Below are 25283 nucleotides of genomic sequence, written 5' to 3' on the forward strand. Positions count from 1 at the left end.
GGGGCCTGGGACTGAGAAGCAGCAGTAGCGGCTGCCAGGAGTCGTCTCTCGTTAGTGACGGCCTCGGGAACCCTCGGGGCGCGCGGCCACGACGGCGGAGGGATCGTCGCGCGCCCCTGTGCCTGCCCACTCTCTTATCCACAGGCTCGTGGTGTCCGCCATGGAAGCGCATCCGGTCGCCGTCGGGGTCTTCGGACGCCGGTTCCCCGGCTCCCGGGAGCGATGAGTGGGTAGGGGTTAGCCGCGGCGCGCCTTCGCCCGCGCTCAGCCGACCCTGGATAGAAGGGTCTTCGGCCGGTTGGCTGCCGAGTTTGCCCCCACGCCGCCCCGCCCCCTGGGGGCGCTGCTTGCCCCTCGCCGCGTCGCCCCACCCCCTGGGGGCGCTGCCGCGGGGCGCCCGCCTCACATGCCGTTCGGGTGCCTCTCCGCGCTGGGTGCCCGCCGCTGAAGCCTGGGACCCGCCCGCCGGCCCACCCGCGCTCGTCGCCCTGCTGCTCTGAGCCGGCCGCCCCTCACCCCCCAAGATGTGGCACAACGTGGGGCTGACCCTGCTGGTGTTCGTGGCCACGCTGCTGATCGTCCTGCTGCTGATGGTGTGCGGTGAGTGGGGCATCTGCTGTAGGGCAATTGCACGCCGCGCTACACATGCCAGCATTACTGGTGTTGCTGACTTGCTTGTTTTGTCTGGTTAAAAAAAAGAATAAGGCGTGGATGGACAAGTTTTCTTAAAATCATCTGTTGTCTACTTACCTCTCAGGAGTGAGCTCAGAGGAGATGTACCCCTGACCCATGACAGGCCCTCTGGCATCTTGGAGAGGGAAAGAACAGGATCCAGGTCTGGGCATCTTCACTCGGGGTTAAACCAGATATTGCTTCACCGGCAGCGTCTGCTCTTGATTGCCATTCTTGCCACAGTCTGCCCAGATTTTAACCTTGGCCTGTATTCGAAGGTGAACTGATTGGTTACTCCTTTTTCTTTTTTTGCAGATGCGTATACGAAAGTAAAGAGAGGTTTTACTACTGTCATTTAATCAGGAATAGGGACAGGGTTGGGTTTGAAGCACATGCGAAATTGCTTACTTGGAGTTCAGGCTTAACTAAATTCCCAACAGAAATGTTGAGACTAGGTAGACCTTAGAAACACTGGCTATATTAAACTTCCAGGGTCAGGTAACCTAACTCTTAGTTCTGTAATAATGGTGCTATTTTGTCTGCTGTGGGTTTTTTCCTTCTTGGAATGAGAAGGCATAAAACTTTCTTCTCAAGGTAATATTAGCACAATTTTAGATCCTTTTGTTTTCTATATACACAGGAGTTAATAAACACAAGTGGTCTTTTAGCAGAGTGGCTGAGCAACTGAAAATTTGGGAAGTATTTCGAACCAGATATCAAAGAATTTATTTTTTCATAACTGCATTATCGAAGCATGGTTTCAGATTAATGCAGTAATTGGTCAGAATTCAAAATAAGTACTAGGGTGTATTCATTATACAATTTATGTAACTGCTCACTATCAGAGTTGTGTTTGGAGAAGATATGTATGTTTGTGCATATGCACATATATGTATTCATGTCTATATACTTGTGTATATTCTTTTAATTTTCTTGCTTTACTAAGGCACCAGAGTAAAGCTTCTAACTTACAGCCTTTCTTTTTTGATGATAGAAAAATTGAAAAGACTTTTAAATTTTTCTGCTTTGGATGTTAGCATATTTGGTATTTAGGATTCTTGAATTAAGGAAAACCAGATCTTTGCGATTTGTTTTGATATGAGGAAGAAGGAAAGCATATGCTTTCTTTTCTGACTTGATGTAAACTGGCTGGAGATGGTGATGCGATGTGCAGACCTTGTGACATGTGACAACACCTTTGATATAATATTTGCCAAACTTGCTTTTGGGACATCAAAGTTCCTAATTGCTACAAATATCAGACTTGCTCTCAGCTCTCAGTTGCTATTTGACTGTACTCATTTTTTCCTAAAGTGTCCTGTCTTTGGTTTCAGAAAACATGGAATTAGACAAGAGATGTAGAAATAAAAGAACACCTTATTTTGATTGGAATGGTCAAGCACTAACAACATTATGGAGAAGTAATCCAAGCATTTTTTGCTGGGGGAGCTAATGACAGGGAAGCTTCATGTTTTGACTAGGTTGGCCCTGAGGTTTACGCAGAGGAGGAAAGGATTCTAACAGACTTGAGAGAGACACTCGAGTGCTGTGTTAGTTTGCTAGGGCTACCATAACAAAATACCACAGACATTAATTAAACAACTGAATTTTTTTTTTCTCACAGTTCTGGAGACCAGAAATCTGATATCAAAGTGTCAGCAGGGTTGATTTCTTCCGAGGCCTGTCTCCTTGGCTTTTAGATACCAGCTTATCCCTGTGTCTTCACATGGTCTTTTCTCTGTGTCTTAATCTTTTCTAAAAAATACACCACTTTTATTGGATTAGGACCCCACCCTTATGAATTTGTTTAAACTTAATTAACTCTCTAAAGATCTCTCTTGTTCTGGCCTGCTTGGTGGCTCAGGTGTCTGGAGCATTGTCCCATACACCAAAAGGTTGTGAGTCTGATTCCTGGCCAGGGCACATACCTAGGATGGTTTTTTGGATCCTAGGTCAGGTTGGGTAGGGGAGGCAACTGATGTTTCTTTGTCCCTCTCTCTAAAATCAGTAACAACAACAACAAAATTCCTCAGGTGAGAAGTAAAAAAAAAAAATTAAAGGCCCTATTTCCAAGTGCAGTTGACAGTGGAGGTTAGCAATCTGTGACACAGGTATGTTCCATGGAAATCATGGCCAGTTTATTTTAGAACTCTTCCTGGGATCTTTTACACCGTGAATTGATTTTCAGATTTCAGATTACCAGGGAGGTCTTCCTTCTGCTGCATACATTGGTTGTGTCTACTTTGTCAGTCTCTCCTTTATTTTAAAATGTTTTCTACTCCCACTATGTACTGAAGCTGACCTTCTCAAGGTCAGTAACAAATGGCTTCCATATTGCTAATTCTGTGGTTACTTATTATTCCTAATTGTGCTTAACCTCTTATACAAGTGAGCATTCTTTCCATGAAGCATTTGTCTTGGCTTTTGTACACGTACATACTTGCAGGATGTTCTTCCTATCCTACCATTGTGTCTAATTGTTTATCTCTTCCTGGCTTCTCAGTCCCTATAATTTCTTAGCTTTCTTTAATCTCAGTTTATGATAGGAAATACATTTTACATTATTCCTACTATATTAATAACTATATGAATTACATATATCAACCAGTTTATATATACATCTCTCTACTTGTCAGTTCTCTATGAAATAAAAATTCTATGGACTAGTTGTACTTGCCCTTACCCCATGAAATGCATGCTATTTTCTATTATATTTTTATAATATACTGAGCTCTAATACAAATATATATTTCTATTTTCAATTTATTTCCTTTCGTTCTCTACCTATATGATATACTATTCATAGAGATTTAAGTATTGACTAGTGACTAAAATAGGTATCTTCAGCTTTCAGTTCTCTCCTCCATTTCAGGCACACGTATCAGAAATTTTTTTCTTAATATCTCTACTTTGAGATCTAATAAGCCTCTCATACTTAATGAAGCTGGTCTCTGACTTACAGTGGTTCAATTTAGGATTTTTTTGACCTATTGCATTTACAATGGTGAGATACATATTCAATAGAGTCTGTACTTCAGAGTTTGAATTTTGATCTTTTCCTGTGCTAGCAACGTGCAGTTGTACACTGTTGTGAGGTTGGGCGGCATAGTGAGCTGCAGCTCCCAGTAAGCCGCGAGATCATGAGGGTAAACAACTGATCACAAGGGTAAACCACTGATACTCCACAAGAGTACGGTGTTGCATTTTTGGATTTTGTGGCTCGGCATCCCATTCTGTCTACAAAATGTCTATCTGTGCGTCCTGCTGCTAAGTGAGAAGAAGAAGGCAATTACTCTAGAACAAATTTAAGGTAGGCCAGGCTAAACCATGCTGTTCAGTAGGTTAAGTTAATTAAATGCATTTTCGAGTTAGGAGATTGTCAATTTACAATGGGTTTTTGGGGAGGTGACCCCTTTGTAAATCAAGGAGCATCTCTACATCTAAACTAGCCCTCTTGATTTCCAGCAGTTGACTCTCCCTTTCCATCTCAGATGTTACTAGCAGTGAAGACCTTGGGTGTCATCCTTGGTTTTGCCCTTTGCTTTGCTCTCCATCCATCTCCCCTTACAAATAGCCACTCCATCTGGAAGTCCAATTTTATCTCTCTTTTTAAAAAAGGTTTGTTTGTTTATTTTTAGAGAGAGGGGGAGAGAGGGAGAGAAACATCAATGTGTGGTTGCCTCTGGTGTGCCCCGTACTGGGAATCTGGCCTGGAACCCAGACATGTGCCCTGACTGGGAGTTGAACTGGCGACCCTTTGGTTTGCAGGCCGGCACTCAGTCCACTGAGACATACCAGCCAGAGCCCAACTTTATGTCTTTAAAAAATCTGATATATATTTTCTTCTCCATGTCTAACATCTCCATTTTTGGCTTGCCTTAGTTTTCTAACTAGTGTTTTCTCATTCCCTCTTTTGTTTATAATTTACTTTTCATTAAAAATGGTCAGACATTTTTTATTCAGAAAATGCTTTTTCAAAAGTTGTTAATAGAAAATTTCAAAGCCAATGGTACTAAAAGACTTTTTAAAAAGGAGTTCCCCTCAATTTTCGGTGTTATTATTTCCCTTAGTTATTTGCTTCCATGTTCCTAAATTGTTCATAGCTATTTCTTGACTTTCGCAGTTTTACACATTATTTATTAACCATGGTAGAGACCCCATTTCTTCCCTGCATGCCATTAATAATGATAATTTTGGGCTATCAGTCGTCAAGATTTATATTTTGGCTGTGTAAATAGTCCCTGCTGGTGAGTAGTGTAATATGACTATATTTCCTTTCTTACATGGTTCTCCATTTTTTTAGGTTAACAATTGCATTTTTAATTGACATCGTATTACCGTTTTGTGTATACACATTATTTGTCTCACTCTCCCATGTCCCAAACCTCACACACACACCTATCAGAAAAATATGCCATGTTTTCGAAGAAATTGTTCTTTCCTCCCCACCTCCTCACCTTCCCAACTCAGTCCCAAAGCCTCCTTCCTTCTCAGCAGCTTTTGCTCTCAGCCTACCCTTCACCTTCTCTGCTGGAAACTGTTTTCCAGCCCTCGTGTCGCCATCCTTCTTCGTTTTCACACTTGTTTTGTTGGAGCATATTTCTGTAGTAGCTTTCTAAGAAAGAATGCATGGAAAATAGTTTCTTGAGCTAATGCCTGCCTAAAAATGTCTTTTTATAATTATCGGCATCCTGAAACATTGTAATGATATGTTTTGGTATAGTTTTTCATTTTTCTGGGCCCTTCAGTTCAGGTTTTAGTCTGCATTTCTGGGAACATTTTCTATTATATCTTTGACAATTTTTTGCCTCCATTTTATTCACTGTCTCTGAAACTTCTGTTAGTTGGGTGTTGGACCTCTTGGGCTGATTTTTTAGTTTTATCTTTTTTTGGAGGGGGGGCTTACCTTCTTCCTCTCCCTTTTTTGGAGGGAAGATGTTCGGGGTTTATCTTCTACCTCCTAAGTTTTTATTTTAGCCATTCAATTTTAGTTTCGGATTTGTTGTTTTCCGATGACTCCCCTTCTATAGCAGCTATTCTTGCTCCATGTATGTAACGTCTTATCACTATAAATATAGTGGTTATAATTGTTTTGTTGTTTTTAATAGTGTTTCTTTTCCCCGAATTGCCTTTGTTTCTTCTGTGTATTTTGCTGTCTTGTTTTGTTTTGGTTTTTGCTTGTTTGCTTTGGTGGTAAATTTCCAGTGTCAGCTCTGGGCTCATCGTAGGGTGATTGGGCTTCTTTAGAGGAATCCGCAGTTGTAAGTGTCTGGAGGTCTATTTCTCTGTGCGTATTTCATCTCTCTGGAGAGGAGTACCCTCACTACCCTGTTGGGTGTTGTAAATTTGGCTACTTGCATGACTGTTCTGTAAATGGACTTAAGTCCCATCCTTTTTTTCTTCTGGTCCCTCACCTCTTCCCATCTCAAGTCTTGATCTTTTGTATGGTTCTTGATTGAATTTTGGCTCCAATTAGTATCCCCCTCTCCTGCCATCCAAATTTTTGTTTCTTTTGCTTTGCTAGATCAGTTACCACCCCGGGCCAGCCTGTAGTATGTGGGTTCTTAAGAATACATTTATGGACTCTTAAGCTGTAAAACAAGGAAGGGCTTAGGACAGATGAAACAGCAGGGGAGAGATTAGGCAGGGCTGCTGTCAGCTCACTGGAAATTCAAATGAAAAGGGGGCCTTGGAGACAGGTTCAGGGAGTTAGCCCAGGCACAAGCTGCTGCTGACTCCCCTGGTTGAAAGTCTCCTGGGGACCTGTAGAGTTTAGGAGATGCGTGCCTGTGGGGGAAGGAGAGGGAGAAGGGAAAGACAGCATGTGCACTGGGTTCTTAGTCCTGAGGTTTATAGGGATGAGGGTTTAGGGGAGGATCTCAACAGAATATTCATCAGTTATGCTGATGTGCCAAAATAAAATTTATTCCCTGAGTTTCATCTGCCCTTGGGTGTGGTTGGCAAATGGTACTAAGTGGATTTCTGCTATCTGACTCCCTGAGCAGGGTGATTTAAACTATTTGCCCTCTGGTTGGGAGGCGAAATGCAAGGTACCTTACTCTTCAGCGCCCTTGGTTATGGAAGATAGGATTTACTAGATGGCTGCAAACTGCTGGGCCTTTTAACTGTGTCTCAGTTTCCCTGTTTCACTTGCCAAGGAGTTTCCCTAGCTCCTTACTATCCTGCCTCAACTCCTTGCTTAAAACTTATTCTCCAGTGGTTTCCCATTTCTCTCAGAACACAGCCCAAGGATCTGGGTGACGTAGGTCCTCCACTACTCTCCTCCCCACTAACTCTCAACATTCCACCAACAGGCCAGCCTTGTCTTTTCCTCAGTCTTCCTCATTTCTCACTCCAGGTTTTCACATCAGCTAACCACCAGGTAGTCCATCCAGTCACTGTATGTCATTTACCCTTAGTGTAGCACTCTCTGAAATAAGCCATTTCATGTGTCTGTTTTCCCAGTGAGAGTATAAGCTCCATGAAGGCAGGGACCTTGTTTTGCTCCTTCACTGTTGTATCCCAGGATCCTAGGGTAGTGCTTGGTATGTAATAGGCCTTCACGTATTTTCAGAAAGAATGAAGAAAGATTCCTGTATTAATTGTTAAGTTAAATTCCCATTACACATGAGTTTCAAGTGTGGTACTAACCAGTGTTGTCTCATGATGCAGTTGCCTCCTGTAAAAGTTCAATAAAATACTAAATTAACTCTTACATTTAGGTGCTGTGGTTGTGGTCAAGGGTGTCTGAAAGTTAATAAGGCATCTCTTCCCTTGCAGATCTCTATATTCTATTAGGGAAGACACCTTTACTTGGTTAACTGTAGTAAAGTCTGGGCTTCTGACTGCCAGTTTCACATACATGATGATTCTTCATTTTCCGGTGTTTTTTTTAAAGCTCAGAATCTTTTCCTATCCTTGTTTTTGGTTTATGCACAAAACCTGAGGCATTATTTTACCTTGCTCATTCAATATAATCTTTTGACTATGTCATACACCCATTCATCTCCAAAATATTTTGAGCATGTCTTGTAAGTATAGTTCTAAGATATTCTAATACTAAATGACAAGTTCTGGAAGAGGATACAGCATAGTCACTACTTTCAACAATTAATTACAAGACTGTGAGAACAGGCTCACTAATGTAGGTACACTGTACTTTTACATGGAATCCATCAACTTGTGTGTGTATGCTCGTTCCCTTTTATCACCTTCCTTTCAAACAGAAATAGGCTTTTTCTTTGCCCATGTCTCCAAGAGTGATCAGCAAGCACTGAGTTAATCTCCATGGGATAAAAAATATATATATTTGGTGTTCCTGGTTCCTGGCACTGAGCTCCCCCAAACCCTCGGAATTTCCTGAGTAATAGGAGCATCTTTTGTTATTCATAGCAGGTCCTTTATGAACAGGCCAGAGTTTATGATAATGAGAGGTGTCTCAGGGTGGGGCTTCTAGATAGTTTCAGGATAGCGGTTGATCATTAAAAAACCAAACAAGATTAGAGAATGGGAAGTTTTAGCTCCACAACTCACCTCCAAGGAGGGTGAGGGGCCTGGAGATTGGATTATAAGAACTTTTAAATGTGGAGTATATGAGCATATCTAAAACCACATTCTTGATCTTGCTTTTCTTGTGGCCTTTACCATCTCTGTAAATGGCACCTTTGTCATCTGGTTGTCAATGAGGCCTCTTTACCTCTCTGAGATATCAGCTTCCCTCACAAATGCCCCCTTCTGCTTACTCTGCTTTATTTTTTCTATAGTTCTTCATTATCATTGGGCAAATGTGTTGCAGTAAGAATGGCGTTTGGAAATGATAGGTGCTCAATGAATATTTGAATGAATGAATAAATGAATAAATTCCCAGCTCATGAAGAATTGGCTAGGATGGGGTTTATAGATGGAAGCAGGAGGCATCCAGATTGTGGTGCCCTGTGCATCACCTGCAGAGTTTAGTCACCAACAGGTGATTTTGCAAGTAATCAAATCTGGGAAATTTGATGATAGACTGTATTTCTGCTTATCTATCTCATATTTAGGTACAGGTGAATAAATATGAATTCATTAATGTTTGAAAAATGACTTTTCAGAGATTAAATCTGGTTTTATAAATTTGAATATCCTTAGTTTAACATGGTTTTACTTAGAATAATATACATTTCAAAATAATGGTTGAATAAAATAAGATGTGTTGATCACTGAAAAGTGTGAACAGAAATTTGAACACAGTTAGATGAGTTTTAGCAAATGTGTACAGTAGTGTGAGCATCCCCACAGTCTGGATACAGAACATTTTCATCACTACAGAAAGTTCTCTCATGTCCTTTTGTAGTCAATTCTCAAGGTCCTGGCAAAAAATGAACTGGTTTCCATGACCATTTTGCCTTTTCTAGAATTTATTATAAATAGAATCATATGACATAGTTTTATATTTGACTTCTTTCATTTAGCATAGTGCTTTTGAAATCCATCTATGTTGTGTATATCCATCTATGTTGTGAAAAGTGATTCATTTTCTTTTTGCTGGCTAATATTCCATTGTATGGATAAAATGTTACCAGAAAGCGGACCTGGCCCTGAGCAGGTCTTCCTAGGGCCAGCGGGTAGTGTGTGGATTCTTGACTTGGTGCAGGAAAGGTTTTATTTACTACATGAGTCTAGGTGATTTTTAGAGGATGTTTACTAAAGCTGGGGACAGTGAAACAAGGAAGGGCTTAGGATATTGGAAGCAAGAGGAGAGCCTAAGCGGGGCTGCCTTGGCCCTCTGGTAATGCTATAGGGAAGAAATGATGAGCCTTGGTGGGGCTGGTTTGGCTCATTGGGGAGTCAGAAAAAGGGAGCCTTGGAGGCAGGTTCAGAGGGTTTGCTTGGGACCAACTGCCCGGAATGAACTGCCAGGGCCCATTGCTGTCCTGGTTGCAAGCCACTGGGGTTCCTTACAGTTTAGGAGATGCATGTCTGTGGGGGAAGATGACAGGGAAAGGAAAGGTGCAGGCATACTCCTGGGAGGATGTGTCTGGGGACCCTAGTTTTGGGGGGGAGGTTAAAGCCTGGGATTCTAGGGGAGGTCTTAAGGAAGGGTCTCAGTAGAATATCAGCTTTATGCTGATGTCCCAAAATGAGCTTTTATTTCCTTAACTTCATCTGTCCTTGGGTGTGGTTGGCAGATGGCATTAATTGGATTTCTATTTGTCTCCCTGAGTAGGGTGTTCTGGTTGGTGAAGAGAGGTGCAAACCATTTACTCTTAAGTGCCCTTGGGTACGGTAGATAGGATTTTCTACATGGCTGAAAACTTCTTGTTTAACTATGTCTCAGTTTCCCTATTCCACTCGCCAAGGAATTTTCCTAGCTTTTTACTACCCTGCCTCGAGACCACAATTTGTTTATTCATTTACTTATGATGGATGTTAGGATCGTTTTAATTTCTCTTGGGTAACTTTGTAAGAAACTGACATTTTGCATTGCCAATATCCATGTGGTAAACTGTTCACACTTTTTTGCCCATTGAAAAAAATATTACATTGTCTTTGTATTATCAAAGTTGTAATTCTTTATGTATGTTGAAGACAGTCTTATTAGATACACGTTTATAATTTTTCTTCAAATATGCATCTTGTGCCTTTTTATTTTTAAATATCTTTAGAAAAGGCAATGTTTTATGACAATTAAATCCCACTTATCAGTTTTTTCTTTTGTATTTAATTCTTTTTGAGCCATATCTAACAAATACTTACCCAAGGTCACAAGATTTTTTTCTACAAATTTTTTTAGGAGTTTTATATTTTAGGTTTTGCCTCTAGGTCTGTGATCTACTTTGAGGTAATTTTTGTCTAGGGTTTGAGTTAAAGTTTTTTTTTTACACATAATGATATCCAACTGTTTTATCATCAGTTATTGAAAATGCAATTATGGAAAATCAATTGACTAAATGTATAGGAGTATTTCGGCTATTTTAGGTTCTTTATATTTCCTTGTAAGCTTCAGAATCAGCTTGTCAAAATTGACATTGACCCTGTAGGTCAAGTTGAGGAGAATTGACTTATTAATGTTGGGTCCATGACCATATTATATCTTCATTTTTAAGGACTTTAATTTCTCTTAGCAACATTTTGCATATTTTGATATATAATTTAGTTCTTGCACTAGTTTAGTCTAATTTAACTGTAAAGGTTTCATATTTTTGATGTTATAAATGGTATTCTTTTAATATTTGCTGCTAATATATGGAAACACAAATGATTTTTATATACTGACAGTATATTTGGCAAAACTGCTAATTCAGATCATCAGTCATGTATTCATTTATTTGCATATTGCCTTTATATTCTGCAAATTTGCCCAATTTCACTGTTCTAGTAAGATTGGGGAAGGGAGGTAGAGAGGATTTCTTTTTTGTTTTGTTTCGTTTTGTAAATTCCACAGGATTTTTTACCCAGAAGCACATTTGAACTGTGAATAAAGATTATTTTACTTATTCTTTTTAATTTGTATGTCTTTTAGTTTTTGTCTCATTATACTGCCAGGATAGTTTTGAAAGAAAGGGTTGTTAACTGATGGTCCTTAGCACAAATTCAATGCCAGCAGGAATCCCCATTTAAATTAAGGTACTGTGTTGAAAGAAACTTTATTAAGTGCAGACAGCTCCATTGTGATTCAGCATGGCTGTGGAATAGCCCAAGAGTGTTACAGTTCAATTACGAAGCAGTGTGGCTATGGAACAACATGGCTGTGAGGTGGCCCTGGAGTGAGGTCCCTCTCTGGCTAGACAGCTCTGGTCTAGACAGTCTGCTCCACCTGCTCTGGTCCAGACTGCTCCACTTTGCCCTAGGTGGGTGAGACATCAGGAAACACAATCTTCTGTCTTTGGTAGAAAGGGAAAGGGTGTGTGCTCTTGGAGCCAGAAGGGAGCTGACTTATACAGTCAATAAGTCCCTGTCCCTGGTACTTAATTTGTGTTTCCCCATGCAAATGAGGACTTCAAATTCTTATAGTTTGATTGGTCCAAAAGGCACTGTCCTGATTTGTCAGAATGGAGTTGCTCTTGTTACAGAACAGTTCCAGGATGGGGGAGGAGCAATGTACTGTTACTGAATGGACCCATCCTTGTGCTTTGGGGTTCCCCCACCCCGTACTAGGTTCACTTTGTCCACCGCCAGGGAAAGACATCTCTTAATGCCAGAGATTGGTGAGAAGGAAAGAGATTATTTATTTAAAGAGTTATACAAACCTAAGAGTAATAACTTAATGTCTTCATTGGGATCCCAAAGTCCTTTAGAATACCCACAAACACGCAGTCCTTCCTTCTCCCTCTGCCCAGTCTGGGGTACTGTATCTCAGAAAAAGAAATAGAAGTCCGTGGTTTTCCTCTGCCCAACCTGTGTGGTCCCAAAAAGATGCTGCATGGCTGCCACACCTGCGTTTAAATCCCAGCATTAATCTTCCTCTGCTGCACCATTTCCAACTCCTCCCACAATTGGCCACAGCTGCCAGCATTCCATATTTTTCCAGCTTTACTGGGCTGCCATAGTAACTCCGGGCAGGTGTGGCTCTGTGGTGTGAAGCCAGTCGTCTCCAAGCTCTTCTCCATGTGTCCCATCCCCCAGCTCAGACTTGTCGGGGTGAGGACATCCTATATCTTTTTTTTTCTAATATTTCCGAGACACTGAGTTCTGGACCCCCTTACAAATTCCTGTTTGCACCCCCCTGCCCCCGTTTGGCTGCACCCCATTACACTCATTGTTCAGTGAAGATGTTAATGGTAGGGGTATAGCTGTGCCACTCTGATTGGACAGGGAAAGGAAGCCTCAGTTCTGTTGGTTGAAATACAGTTCCTGAAACTCCTTTATAGGGGCTGGCTCAGATGACAGGAGCACAATGTGGGGAGGTAGCTCAGTACACCTGAAGTGTGGTTTGCACGAGAGGACCCTGTATAGAAATAGCTTCTAGGCAGTTTTTAAAATCTGAGACCGTTAGCCATCAGGAGCCCTTCTTAGTAGGTATTAGTAGGTGTCTTACTTCTCACAGTCCATAGCAATGAAAGCAGACTTCCTCCCTGATCTTTTAAAGAGAAACATGTAGTCTTTCACCATAAGTAGAGTGTTAGCTGTAGGGTTTTTTTCTTTTTGTTGATATTCTTTATCAGATTGAAGAAGAAAAGTTTCCTTCCATTACTACTTTGCTGAGACTTCTTTAAATATCAGAAATGGATGTTGGACTTTTTTTAGATGCTTTTTTCTGTATCTATTGAGATGATCATGTGGTTTTTCTTTCAATTAATTATTATTAATTAATTAACTTAAGTTTATAACAACAGAAATATATTTCTTTATACTCTGGAGGCCAGGAAGTCTAAGATCAAGGCGCCAGCATGGTGCATTCTGGTGAGAGCCCTCTGCCTGGTTGCTCATGGGGTGAATAGGGCCTTGTGGTTTTTCTTTGTCTGTTAAATATGATGAATTACCTTAATTTTTAATGTTAAAGCAACTCTACATTTCTTAGATAAAACCCCTTTGTTCATGATTAATTATCATCTTTATATATTGCAGAAAATGATTTACTAAATTTTAAAGGTTTTTCTATTTACATTCATGAGGAATACTTACAGTTTTTCTTTTTTTTTAAATGCCTTTGTCTGGTTTTGTTTTAAGGATCATACAGACCTCATCAAATTTTATTTTTTGGAAGAGTTTGTATAGAATTGGTATACCACTTTTCTATTGCTACATTACAAATTGTCCCAAACTTAGCAGCCTGAAACAACATATATTTATTAGTTGACAGTTTCTGTGGGTCAGGCGTGTGAGTATGGCTCACCTGGGTCCCACCTCCCCTACCTCCACCTCATAAATCTGCAGTCAGGGTGTTGGCCTGGCTCATGTGGTTGGTTGTTTGTGGCATTCAGTTTCTTGTGACTGTAGAACTCTTAGTGACTTAGCATCTTAAGCCAACAGGAGAATCTCTCTGACATCAGGAAAGGGTCTACTCTCTTTTAAAGACTTTCACTTAATTAATTGAGTAGGCTCGCCTAGGATAATTTCCCTTTTGAGTAACTCCGAATCAATTGATGGAGACCTTTTACAAAATACCTTTACCTTTACCATATAACATAACCTAATAAAGGCAATAATCTTTTTACCTCTATTGGTTGCTAGCTGGTCACAGGTTCTGCTCATACTCAAGGGTACAGGTCACATGAGGTTTATACAAAGCCTTAACTCATCGAGGTTATGGAGAAGTCTACCACAGTTGTATACTTTCTTAAATGTTTGGTAGAATTAATCTGGGCCAGGACTTCTTTTCTGGGGAAGGTTTTTTATTTGTTTGTTTTTCCACATCCAAGCAGGTGACATGTCCATTGATTTCATTTTTATCCTCACCTGAGGACATTTTTTTATTGCTTTTAGAGCAAGAGGAAGGGAGAGAGAGAGAAACATCGATGTGAGAGAGAAACATTCATTGGTTGCCTCCTGTATGCGCCCCAACCAAACCTGCAACCTAGGTATGTGCCCTGACCAGGAATCGATCGAACCTGCAACCTTTGGTGTATGGGACAATGTGCCAACATCCACCAGGGCACGTGTTCATTAATTTGAGAGAGAGAGAGAGAGACTGGGATAATAAGCCTGAGGCAGCCTTGAATAAGTAATATAAGAATAAACTTTGTGTTTCATGTACTCACAACTATAAACCTACTTTTGCCCTACCCTGTATATATGTAGTGTATAATTTTTCCATTCAGACTTCCTGGAATTTTTAGTATCATCCCTTGTTCAGACTTAGCACTCCCTGGTAGATAGTCTGTTATAGAAACATTAGATTTTGCTGATTCTAGGTACTGTGATATGGAAATCCCCCTTCCCCGCACCCTCCTCCCAGCTCTCTCTCCCCAAATTATAGCTATGTAAGAACTTAGTCATTTTGCTTGGAGGATAGCTTGTTGAACTTTTCTCAGTGTAGTAAACATTATAGCAGTTCTTACCAACACTACAATTTATCTCCTAACATTGCATTCCCTTCCCCCATCATTACAGTAGCCATTGTAAAAACCAAGCACAGTGGGTATTTGTTCTTTTTGGCCGCCCAGTAGATGAACTCCATGTCTATATTAGGATTGTCTCCATGTCTAAGATAGTGAGAAACAGTGTCATTAAACACACAAACCACCTCCACCCTCAACTTCACACACCTGACACTCAGGGACAATAAGGAAAAATAAGCATACTTCTCAAATTTTCTTATCTGCATATTTAGGGGTAACAATTAAGAGGTGTAGAGTCAAGTGGTTTAGCTGGTGTGGAGGGCAATGGTGAGTGTGGAGGAAGTGCCTGAACTTGCTGCTCCATACTCTGGAGTTTCTCCAATTGGCCATCATGTTCTGCATTTTGACTTTTCTACTAGTTCCTTACATTGTTTGCTTGTTGCAGTGGTTATTTTTTTCATTTGTTTTATTAAAATTGGTAGAGAGTTTGTGATCTAGCTGAATGCTCTTATTTCTCCTAAAACTTACTGCTGCGATTGTTCCCAGTTCCTTGTTTTGTAGATTTCCACTGTAGGAGACTTTGCTTTGTCTTAATCATCCCAAAACTATATTATTTTATGGTGGGAACTCCAGTGGTGACAGCCCTTCACCATGGTTTCTTTTCCGTCAAAAGGCCTTCATTATGAACCTCCCTTACTCTTCTCTGTGGTCATTCTGTGCCTTGTAGCCTCTTTTGGAATCTTTGATCTTTATGAGGTTCTCATTTTTGAGCTTGACTATAATTTCCCTCATGGTAAATTCACTTTCATAATTTCTATTTAGCACAGTACCTTGGGCAAATGAATTATTTTAACATTTAGATTGGATTCTCAAAACTAACCTTAGAATTAAGGGTTTCCCTTAGTACATGTTGAAATCAATTGGCTTTATTAATTTAAGCCACTTAACAGCATTGGGCTATTTAAAGTGTATAAGTTGACAGAGTATTTACGATTTACTTAGTTGTTTCTGACTTTTTTCTACTGATTTACCTGATTATCAAAAACCACATGTGTCTAGCCCTGACCAGTGTGGCTCAGTGGGTTGGAGTGTTGTCCTACAAAGTAAAAGGTCACCAGTTTGGTTCCCAGTCAGGGCACATGCCCCAATTGTGAACCAGGTCCCCAACTGGGGGCATGTGAGAGGCAACCCAATCTATGTTTCTCTCCCTTTCTTCCTTCCTTCCCCTCTCGCTAAAAACAAATAAATGAAATCTTTAAAAAAAGTATGTGTCCATTATGGAAAATTTTCTTAAGTATAAAGAAGTATTAAAAATACAAGGTAGGTCTCCACAGTGATCTACAGATTCAGTGCGATTCCTTTTAAAATTTTTGCTGCCTTTTTTTTTGTAGAAATTGACAACATAATTCTAAAAGTCACATGTAAATGCAAGGGACTCAGGATAGCAAAAAAAACAGTGTTAAAAGAACAAAGTTGATGGACTTATCCTCAATTTTAAAAATTAATACAAAGCTACTGTAATTAAGATGGTGTGGTACTGACAATAAGGGTAGACGTACAGATAGATGGAATAGAATTGATTTTAAAAATGGACAAAGTAATTAAAGACATTTCTCCAAAGAAAGCAAACAGTTGGCCAGTAAACACATGAAAAGATGTTCAAATCTTTACACTGCATTAAAGTGAATATTGCATTAAAGCAAGTGACACAAATTTTTTGGTTTTCCAGTACATACAAAGTTATATTTATAGTATACTGTAGCCTGTTATGTGTATTATAGCATTATGTGTAATAAAACAATGTATATACTTTACTTGAAAAATACTTCATTGCTAAGAAATGCTGACCATCATCTGAGGATACTGAGTGGCAGGGTAGGGGTTACTGAAGGTTGGGGTGGCTATGGCAATACAGTTCTTTCTTTCTTTCTTTTTTTAATAAATCTTCACCCAAGGACATTTCAGAGAGAGAGAAAGAGACACACACACACACACACACACACTCTCTCTCTCTCTCTCTCTCTGATTGAGAGAAACATCAGTCTGCTCCCCGATGAGGGATGGAACCTGCAGCCTAGGTATGTGCCCTGACCAGGAATCTACCTGCAACCTTGCAGTGCATGGAATGACACTCCAACCAACTGAGCCATGTGGCCACAGCTATGGCAATTTCTTAAGATAACAATAAAATTTGCCACATTAATTGATTCCTCTTATCATGTACAATTTCTTTATAGCATCTGATGCTGTTTGATGGCTTTATACCCACAGCAGAACTTCTTTCAAATTGGAAGTCAGTCCTCTCAGACCTGCTGCTGCTTTATGAACTAAGTTCATGTAATATTCTAAATTCTTTGTTGTCTTTTCAATAATCATTACAGCATCTTCAGCAGGAATAGATTTCATCTCAAGAAACCACTTTCCTTGCTTATCTCTAAATCAGTTCCTCATCCGTTAAAGGTTTACCCTGAGATTGCAACAATTCAGTCACATCTGCAAGTTCTGCTTCTAATCCTCATTCTCTTGCTGTTTCCACCACATCTGCAGTTACTTCCTCCACTGAAGTTTTCAACCCCTGAAAGTCATCCATGAGGGTCGAAATCAACTTTTTCCAAAACTCCTGTTAATGTGGATAGTTTGTCCTCTTCCCACAAATGTTCTTAATGGCATCTAGAATAGTGAATCCTTTTCAGAAGGTTTTCGATTTACTTTGCCCAGATTCATCAGAGAATCTCCATCCATGGCAGCTATAGCCTTACGAAATCCATTTCTTAACTAACAAGATTTGAAAGTCAAAATTACTCCTGGGTCCACTGGCTGCAGAATGGATGTTAATGTTAGGAGGCAAAACATTAATCTTGCAAATCTCCTTCAGAGCTTTTGGATGACCAGTGCATTGTCAATGAGTAGTAATACTTTTAAAGGAATGTTTTTTTTCTGAGAAGTAGGTCTCAACAGTGGGCTTGGAATATTTAGTAATCCATGTTTTAAACAGATGTGCTATCATTCCGACTTTGTTGTCCATTTATAGAGCACAGCAGAGTAAGATTTAGCATATTATTAAAGACCTTAGAATTTTTGGAATGCTAAATGTGCATTGGCTTCAACTTGAAGTCACCAGTTGCATTAGCCCATGACAAGAGAATCAGTCTGTCCTTTGAAGCTTTGAAGCCAGGCATTGACTTCTTTTTGCTCCGAAAGTCCCAGATGGCATCTTCTTCCAATATAAGGCTATTTGTCTGCACTGGAAATCTGTTGTTTAGTGTAGTCACGTTCTTTATTTAGCTTAGGTAGATCTGGATAACTTGCTACAGCTTCTATATCAGCACTTGCTGCTTCATGTTTTATGTTGTGGAGACAGCTTCTTTTCTTAAACCTCATGGGCCAACCTCTGCTGGCTTCTGCTTATCTTCTACAGCTTTCCTCTCTCAACCTTCATAGAATTGAGGTTAGGGCTTTTGCTCTGGATTTAGGCTTCAACTTAAGAGAATGTTGTGTCTGGTTTGATCTTCCATCCAGACCACTAAAACATTTTCTATATCAGCAATAAGGCTGTTATGGTTTCTTATTTGTGCGTTCAGTGGGGTAGCATTTTTACTTTCCTCCAAGACTCTTTCTTTGTATTTACAGCTTGGCTAGCTGGCACAATAGGCATAGCTTTTGGCCTGTGTTGGTGTTTGACATGTCTTCCTCACTAAGCTTAATCACTTTTAGCTTCTGATATAAAGTGAGGGATGTGGCACTGGCTGGGTTAGCTGAGTTGGTTATAGAATGTTGTCTTGATATGCCAAGGTTGTGGGTTCGATCCCCAGTCAGAGCATGTACAAGAATCAACTCATGACTGCATAAATAAAGAGAGGAACAACAAATCCATGTTTCTCTCTCCTCTCGTATTAAAATCAATAACTAAAAAATAGAGAGATGTGCTGCTCTTCCTTTCACTTGAATACTTACAGGCTATTGTAGGGTTATTAATTGGCCTAATTTAAGCATTGTGTCTCAGCAAATAGGGAGGCCTGAGAAAAGGGAGGTGAGGAAACAGCTGATTGGTGGAGCAATGAGAAACATACACATTTATTGATTAAATTTGCCATCTTATATAGGCATAGTTCATGAATCCCCAAAACAATTACAATAGTAACATCAAAGATCACTTGATCGCAGATCACCATAATAAGTATTAGCCTAAAATATTGGGAGAATTATCAAAATATAACATGGAGACATGAAGTGAGCAAATGGTGTTAGAAAATGGTACCAATAAACTTGCGTGGTACAGGGTTGCCACACACCTTTAATTTGTAAAAAATGTAACATCTGCGAAGCACAGTAAAGTATGCTTGTATGTGGGTTGCTCACTGTAGGCAAATCCGTAGAGATAGAAAAGTAGACTAGTGGTTGCCAGGGGCTGAGGGAAGGAGGAAATGGGGAATAACAGCTAATGGAGTTAGAAAATGGTGATGGTTGTACAACCTTGTGAATATACTAAAACCCACTGAATTATACACTTTAAAAGGGCATAGTTGGTGGTTTGGGGCTGTACCTCAATTAATTTTTTTAAAAAGTTAATTAACAACAAAGTAGATCCCACTGCCCAAGGGCCAACCACAGCTCCTGGTCACTGAGCATTTACAAGTGCCAGGCACCTCAGCCCTTCCATGCCACCGCAGTTTCTCCTCACAACAGTTGTTTAACTCTGCCGTCAGAACTGAGACTCCCGACTCCTCCTCCAGTGTTCTTTCCACTAACGTTGTGCCTGTTTTTACAAAGAATTTTGGGTGAAGAGAGAGCGTGCTAGTTTGGAATATCATTAAAGTACTTACTATTTTACAAAGTTAGGTGCCTTACCCAAGCACGTAGTTAGTTGACCAAAATATGTGTATTTGTGGTATGGTTCAGTTAGCATGAAAGCTTAAAGGAATGCAAACACTTGAGAAATGGGTTAAATTAGTCTGAAAGTCTTTTAGTACCAAGGAGTTTGTTAATCTTTTATTTTTTTTCAGAGACTGTAAGAAAAAAATAAGTAAAATTAGAAACTTCCTTAAAGCTGGCCATTCATCCTAACCTATTATAGTGCTGGAGTTAGAAAAGTTGTTTGGATTTAATTTTTATAAAATGCTAGTTATCAGACTCTGCTCTGGTCTATTGCTTTTCTATGAAATTAGAGTTTAAAGAAAGCATGCTAACGTGAAAAAGTTTGTTACAATGGTAGATTTTATTTAATTTATGCTCTTAACATTAGAGCAACCAGTTCAGGTTTTGTCCAGTGAGCTCTTTTATTGTTTTCTCTTATTAACAGGCTTCTAAAGTTTTGTAAATTTCTGCAAAAACAAGCAAGGTTTGATTAGTGATTTTTTTAAGGAGAGTTATTCAAACTTTTTGATAACGTTGACATGAAAATACTGTATTTTTAAAATCTTGAACTTAAGGTACCAGTGCTCTGGCTCTATTCTTTCATCATGTAATTAAAGAAAATATATGAATTTTCTGTGAGAATTTTTTTTCTAGGAAATTATGAGTAGCTTGATTCTAATGAGAAGTTTTCACCATAGAGCAGTTGATTTTTGCCATTTAATGTCTTTTGTGTTCTTAGTGAAGAAAACTTGCTTTTAGTAAATATTAGTATTGAAATATGAATTTCCAAGTAGATAGTAAAGGGATTCTTTTTTCTCAAGAAAAATGCTCTCAAAATTTTGATTTTAGCCCTCATCAGTGTGGTTGGTCATTGTCCTGCAAAGTGAAAGATAGCTGGTCCAGCCTCTGGTCAAAGCACGTGCCTAGGTTGTGGGTTCAGTCACTGGTTGGGACTATACGAGAAGCAACCCATCAGTGTTTCTCTCCTTCTTTCTCCCTCCCTTTCCCTTTTAAAAAAGTTGATTTTAATATGTATAATAAATAATTTTACTTAGGTATCATAAACTCATTGTAATTTTAATGTAGATGCACCAAGCTTGGATTCTAAACTCTGTAAAGGCAGAAACTGTTTTTTCCATGCCTTTATGAATCTAGAGTTTATCCTTATGCCTTGTTCATAGTCCATAGTAAATGCTTAGCAAGTATTTGTTATGTAAATATATATGCTTGAAATCACATATGTATTTATTTATATTATACATATTGTGTTGTAATATACTGCCAGAAGTTAGCTGGAATACTGTCAACTGATAACTGTGTGTAATAATTATTCTTGAATGTTTTTGTCTCTGCTTAGGTTGGTATTTTGTATGGCACCTTTTTTTATCGAAATTCAAGTTTCTGCGGGAACTGGTGGGAGACACAGGATCCCAGGAAGGAGATCATGAACCTTCCGGGTCTGAAGCAGAAGAGGATGCTTCGTTGTCTCCATACAGGATCAGATCTGCTCGCCAAAGGCGGGCACCTGCTGACGAAGGCCACTGACCCCAACTGCCGTCCTGTGTCAGTGAAAGATGAAAGGCAGTCTGAAGCCTCTATCTTTAGTGACTTGGTTTTGCAGTTGCTAAAATATTGAAGAACATTTGTTCTTGGGTTGCAAGTCCAATTGAGAAAAAAAGAGATTTACCTGTAAGCCATATGAAAATAAAGGGAATTAAAACCAAACTGGACTGTTACAAATTTCATCTTAAAGATTATCTTTTGCTTTACTAACTTTTACTTATATACAGTGGCTCTTGGGTTATTTTTCTTTTTGTACTTGTGTGAATCTATTAAGCATTGCAGGCTTGAAAACTGTATTTTATTGGTTCTATAATGTACTTTGTCCCCCACACACATTGAAATTGGGACGCAACTCACCGTTATTGTCAACCAGGCGATAGTGGATGTAATTATCTTAGCTTGTGTGTGTGTGGACTTACCACAGCTTGTCATAGCGTCATCACTGTGTTGTTGATACCAAATGTGTCAGATTTCATTGGCATTTTAAAATGTCTTCTAAAAGATTACACTTTGATTCAGCACTGAAATGAAAAATTATTGTGTATTCAGAAAAGCATGGAAACAGAGCAATGAAGCAAATATTTGTTGCTGAAGGAATTACTGCAATTCCATATTTTATTGTAAAGCAGCATCAAAATGCTCTTTACAGGCCCTAAGAAGGGAAGATACTCACAGGTAGATAAAGCTGTACTGCATTTTGTCACTGAGGCACATGCAAAAGAATTATCTATCACACGCTGAGCGAAGCAATCGAAGTTGGGAGAAATTGCCAAGACCCTTGGAATAAATGAAACACAATTAGTTCAAAGTAACGAGTGCAATCAATTCATGTGTTGAGCAGGACTGTCGTTAAGGTGTCAAACCCTGTTTCATCCCAAGGTTCGTCCCAAGGTTCCTGACACTAAGCAGTGGTAGAACACTCTTTCGAGAAATGGTGTATCACCAGTGCTTTTGACACCAAGGATGCAGGTATTGATGACTGATTCTCAAAGGGATTCAGCAGAGCTGGGCCTCGGAATAGGAAGTTAGGGTTATAATTTAACCAGTTGATTTCATAACACTTTATGTATACACAAGACTGACGTGATAAAAATCTGTTTAACTTGAAAAGCTCTGTTTCAATAAATATAAACATTCTATTATAGATGATATGAAAGCATTATGTCATAGTTTAATTGCCTGTGTTTTTTCTTCGTGATACATATGGTAGGTATCTCAGATTGATTAAAAACTAGTTTATAAATTCATTTTTTCCTAGAATAGCAATCATTGCCAACTTAATTCTGACTCTCATAATGTTAAAATAGTTACTCTTTATAAGACAACTTTTTTTTTTGGCAGCCGACTCAAGACTTTAGTAACTTAGGAATCTAAGAACTTCCTTGTTAGGCAAAGTAGGATGGATTAGTTACTCCTTTTGTATGGGAGGACTTCATACTCAAGGCACGTGTTGTGGAGAAAATACTTCCTCACAAACGGCAATTCAGTGACAAGATCTCAGGGAAACTGGGTGTTGAGAAAAATAGAGAGTGGGTGAAAATGCCTGCCTCACTGTAAAATGACTCTTGCCAGGTTCCCCTGTTTGTCTTCACTGAACTTTGGACTGAGTGTTTACTGGAGAAGAGATATAGATTAAAGGACCTTCCTGTTTAGTGTTACCTGCTTTGTACAAGGGTGAATTGCAAAGCCAGCTTATTTTATTCATTCAAGTTCTTTTTTTGTATTTTTAAACTTTGTTTCTAAAGAACTAGTCATCACAAGAGTATCACCTTTACTAAGGTGTGTAATTGTGTTTGGTACCTCAAACTTCATGGCGATAGTTTTGTTTGTTACTAATTAACAGTTCACTTGCTCTGTTCCAAGTGGTACTTCTGATGCACACCTCTACTGTAGTTGTAGCCCTTTGTGTATACGAAAAGGGACTTTACAGAGCATAACTTCACTTTTCAATATTTGCTTCAGGAAGATCCCCAGCAGCCGAGAATGGGGCATAATATTTCTGTCTTCATTTCCTTATTGGATGCAATTTTCTATTCTTGTGTGACACAAATTTCTATTTGTGTGACACAAATTTCTATTCTTGTAGGGATTAAAAAAGCAGTGACACAAATTTCAAGCATTAATTTTAGTGCTTCCTATTAGCTAAATATCACATTAAAATGATCATTATTTAGGGGGAGAAGAAACCCTAAAAAGCTTCTTGGTACTGGTAGGATTAAATTAGATCTTTCATTGTCTAGTATTTTGAACTGTGGATTCTGCTTTATCATGGATATCTTAGGTTTAGATAACAGTAGTCACTGACAAACTTTGGTAGCTGGACAGCTTCCATATTGTATCAGTATTAAAGAATGAAGGGCGATGTAACCCCCCAAAAACCTGCAAGCGCCATTCACAAATTAATCCATGTAAAGGTGCATGTGTTCATATTATTTATTAATATTTATGCCTCGAGTATGTCTTTTTAAATGGAATTTTAAGAAATGTTCTGCTTTACTTATTTGTGAAACACACTCAAAAGCATAATAGATCATACCCTACCATGTTTTAACTTGGAGAGTTAAAATAAATCACTGATGCCAATATGAAAATTCTATAAACTAATTCCTTTGTTTAAAACTTTTTTCTTATTCTGTACTCCTTCCAAGATGCTCACCATTGTATATATTTCAAAGGCAAGAGAAATAGTTGCTAACACAGAATTATTTGTGTGATAGTGTTTCTGTGTCTTTTGCTTTTGTTTTCTGTTTTTAGAGCTTTTGTAACTGAACTTAACATCATTAAGGGCATTTTCAGTTTCTCAGTAGAAGATGGACTAGCCTGTGGATAATTTAAAATGTTAGAAGGCTCTGAGCATTAAAAACACAAGTAGGAGTCATGTCCAAATGCTGAACAATGATGTTCAAGTGTGCCATTTTTGAGGAGTGATTCTAAAATTGAGGACTGGTAGGTGGTTTCATTTCCTTCCTGACTCTCCACTCCTGAGTCTTTCTCTTTGCTTCTGAAACTCTTGTGAAAACTGCTGTTATCAAATGTGTTGGTAGCATTACTCTGATTTAAATGCCAAAAGAAAAACCCCAAAACAAAACAACACTAAATATTTGTGTAGCGCTGTTATATGAGGTTTTTAATATTTACATCAAGTTAAAAATAGAATTCATCCAGTGGATTTTGTAGTATTGTTTTCATGGTGGAAACATAAGTATGCTATTTGGTGAATAGCCAGTTCACAAGTGTGCTGACCCATTTCTTTAGATATTATTAGGTGGAATAATAGCTTCAAACTGTTATTTTGTTGCAAGTTAGGAAAATATTAAGTAATGGTCTCAAGAATATGGCATTTTAAATGAAAATGTGTTAAGTGATTTGAAAGTAGTGCTTTTTTACTTTTAAGAGCAACATTTTTGAAATTATTTTAAGTCAACAATACAGTATTTTTTGAAGTCAGTTTTTCTGAAAAGTTTTGTTTTAATGTAATATGTAACCGATGTAACTTTAGATTTTAACTGATAACATTTTATATTTGAAGTTGACTTTCATAAGCCATGAGTTGTACTCAAAGGTTACAGACTCAAGCAGCTAATGGAATAGTATTTTGTTATGGTGTCTAGAATTAAAGCACCTTGTATTATCTGCATCTAAAGTATCATAGCTTTTAACTTAAAGCATAAAGAGTAACATTTTAATAGAAGTTACATTTTCCATTTGTTAATGTGTGCTGCCTGTTTTATGACCAATGTTCAGCATGACCCTCCAAGTTAGTTCTATGCATAACCACTCACCCAATACTGCTGCTGTGGTTTCTAAAGGAAACATTCTGTGCTGTGCTATGATGCATTGTCATCTTGCTGCTTGATAAATAGGTTTATAAGGAATTAAAATTGTGTATGTTAATAGTATCTTTGTATAATAAGATGTAAAATTAGAGATGACGAATGTGTGTAAGTGATCATTGTTTTTGTCTTAAAACTGGTCAATACTGTATCTAAACTTTCTGTGGTTTGTTTATATGATGTTTTAACTTTTACTTTAAACCACATAGAATAAATTAACATGAAAACAAACAAAGTTGTGTATATTTCATTGATAGAATATAATTATGAAGGGAGGGATCTGAAAGCCATTTTTTCCAACAGTCCATCTTTTACCTCATTTTTTTCTTTTTTTTTTTATTGTTGTTCAAGTACAGTTTTCTGCCTTTTTTCAAACTCCAAA

General features: G+C 38.7%; 1 protein-coding gene across 2 annotated transcripts; it reads left to right on the forward strand.

The window, feature by feature from the left end:
* The first annotated feature begins 5 nt into the window (after nucleotides 1-5).
* On the forward strand, nucleotides 6-25131 carry SMIM13 (small integral membrane protein 13). Of its 2 annotated transcripts, XR_008392189.1 has the most exons (3): nucleotides 511-600; nucleotides 758-950; nucleotides 20863-20951. XR_008392189.1 is itself a non-coding variant. In XM_053668247.1 (2 exons), the coding sequence occupies exons 1-2, from the start codon at nucleotides 525-527 to the stop codon at nucleotides 21048-21050; spliced, it is 264 nt and encodes an 87-aa protein (XP_053524222.1). In that variant the 5' UTR covers nucleotides 6-524; the 3' UTR covers nucleotides 21051-25131. The 2 variants fall into 2 exon arrangements, 1 of the variants encoding a protein (XP_053524222.1); XM_053668247.1 differs by lacking the exon at nucleotides 758-950 and having other exon boundaries at nucleotides 6-600; nucleotides 20863-25131.
* Nucleotides 25132-25283: the final 152 nt, after the last annotated feature.

This window comes from Artibeus jamaicensis, unplaced genomic scaffold (genome assembly GCF_021234435.1).
Source record: "Artibeus jamaicensis isolate MK-2021 breed Jamaican fruit bat unplaced genomic scaffold, CSHL_Jam_final contig_482, whole genome shotgun sequence".
NCBI classification, from domain to species: Eukaryota; Metazoa; Chordata; class Mammalia; order Chiroptera; family Phyllostomidae; genus Artibeus; species Artibeus jamaicensis.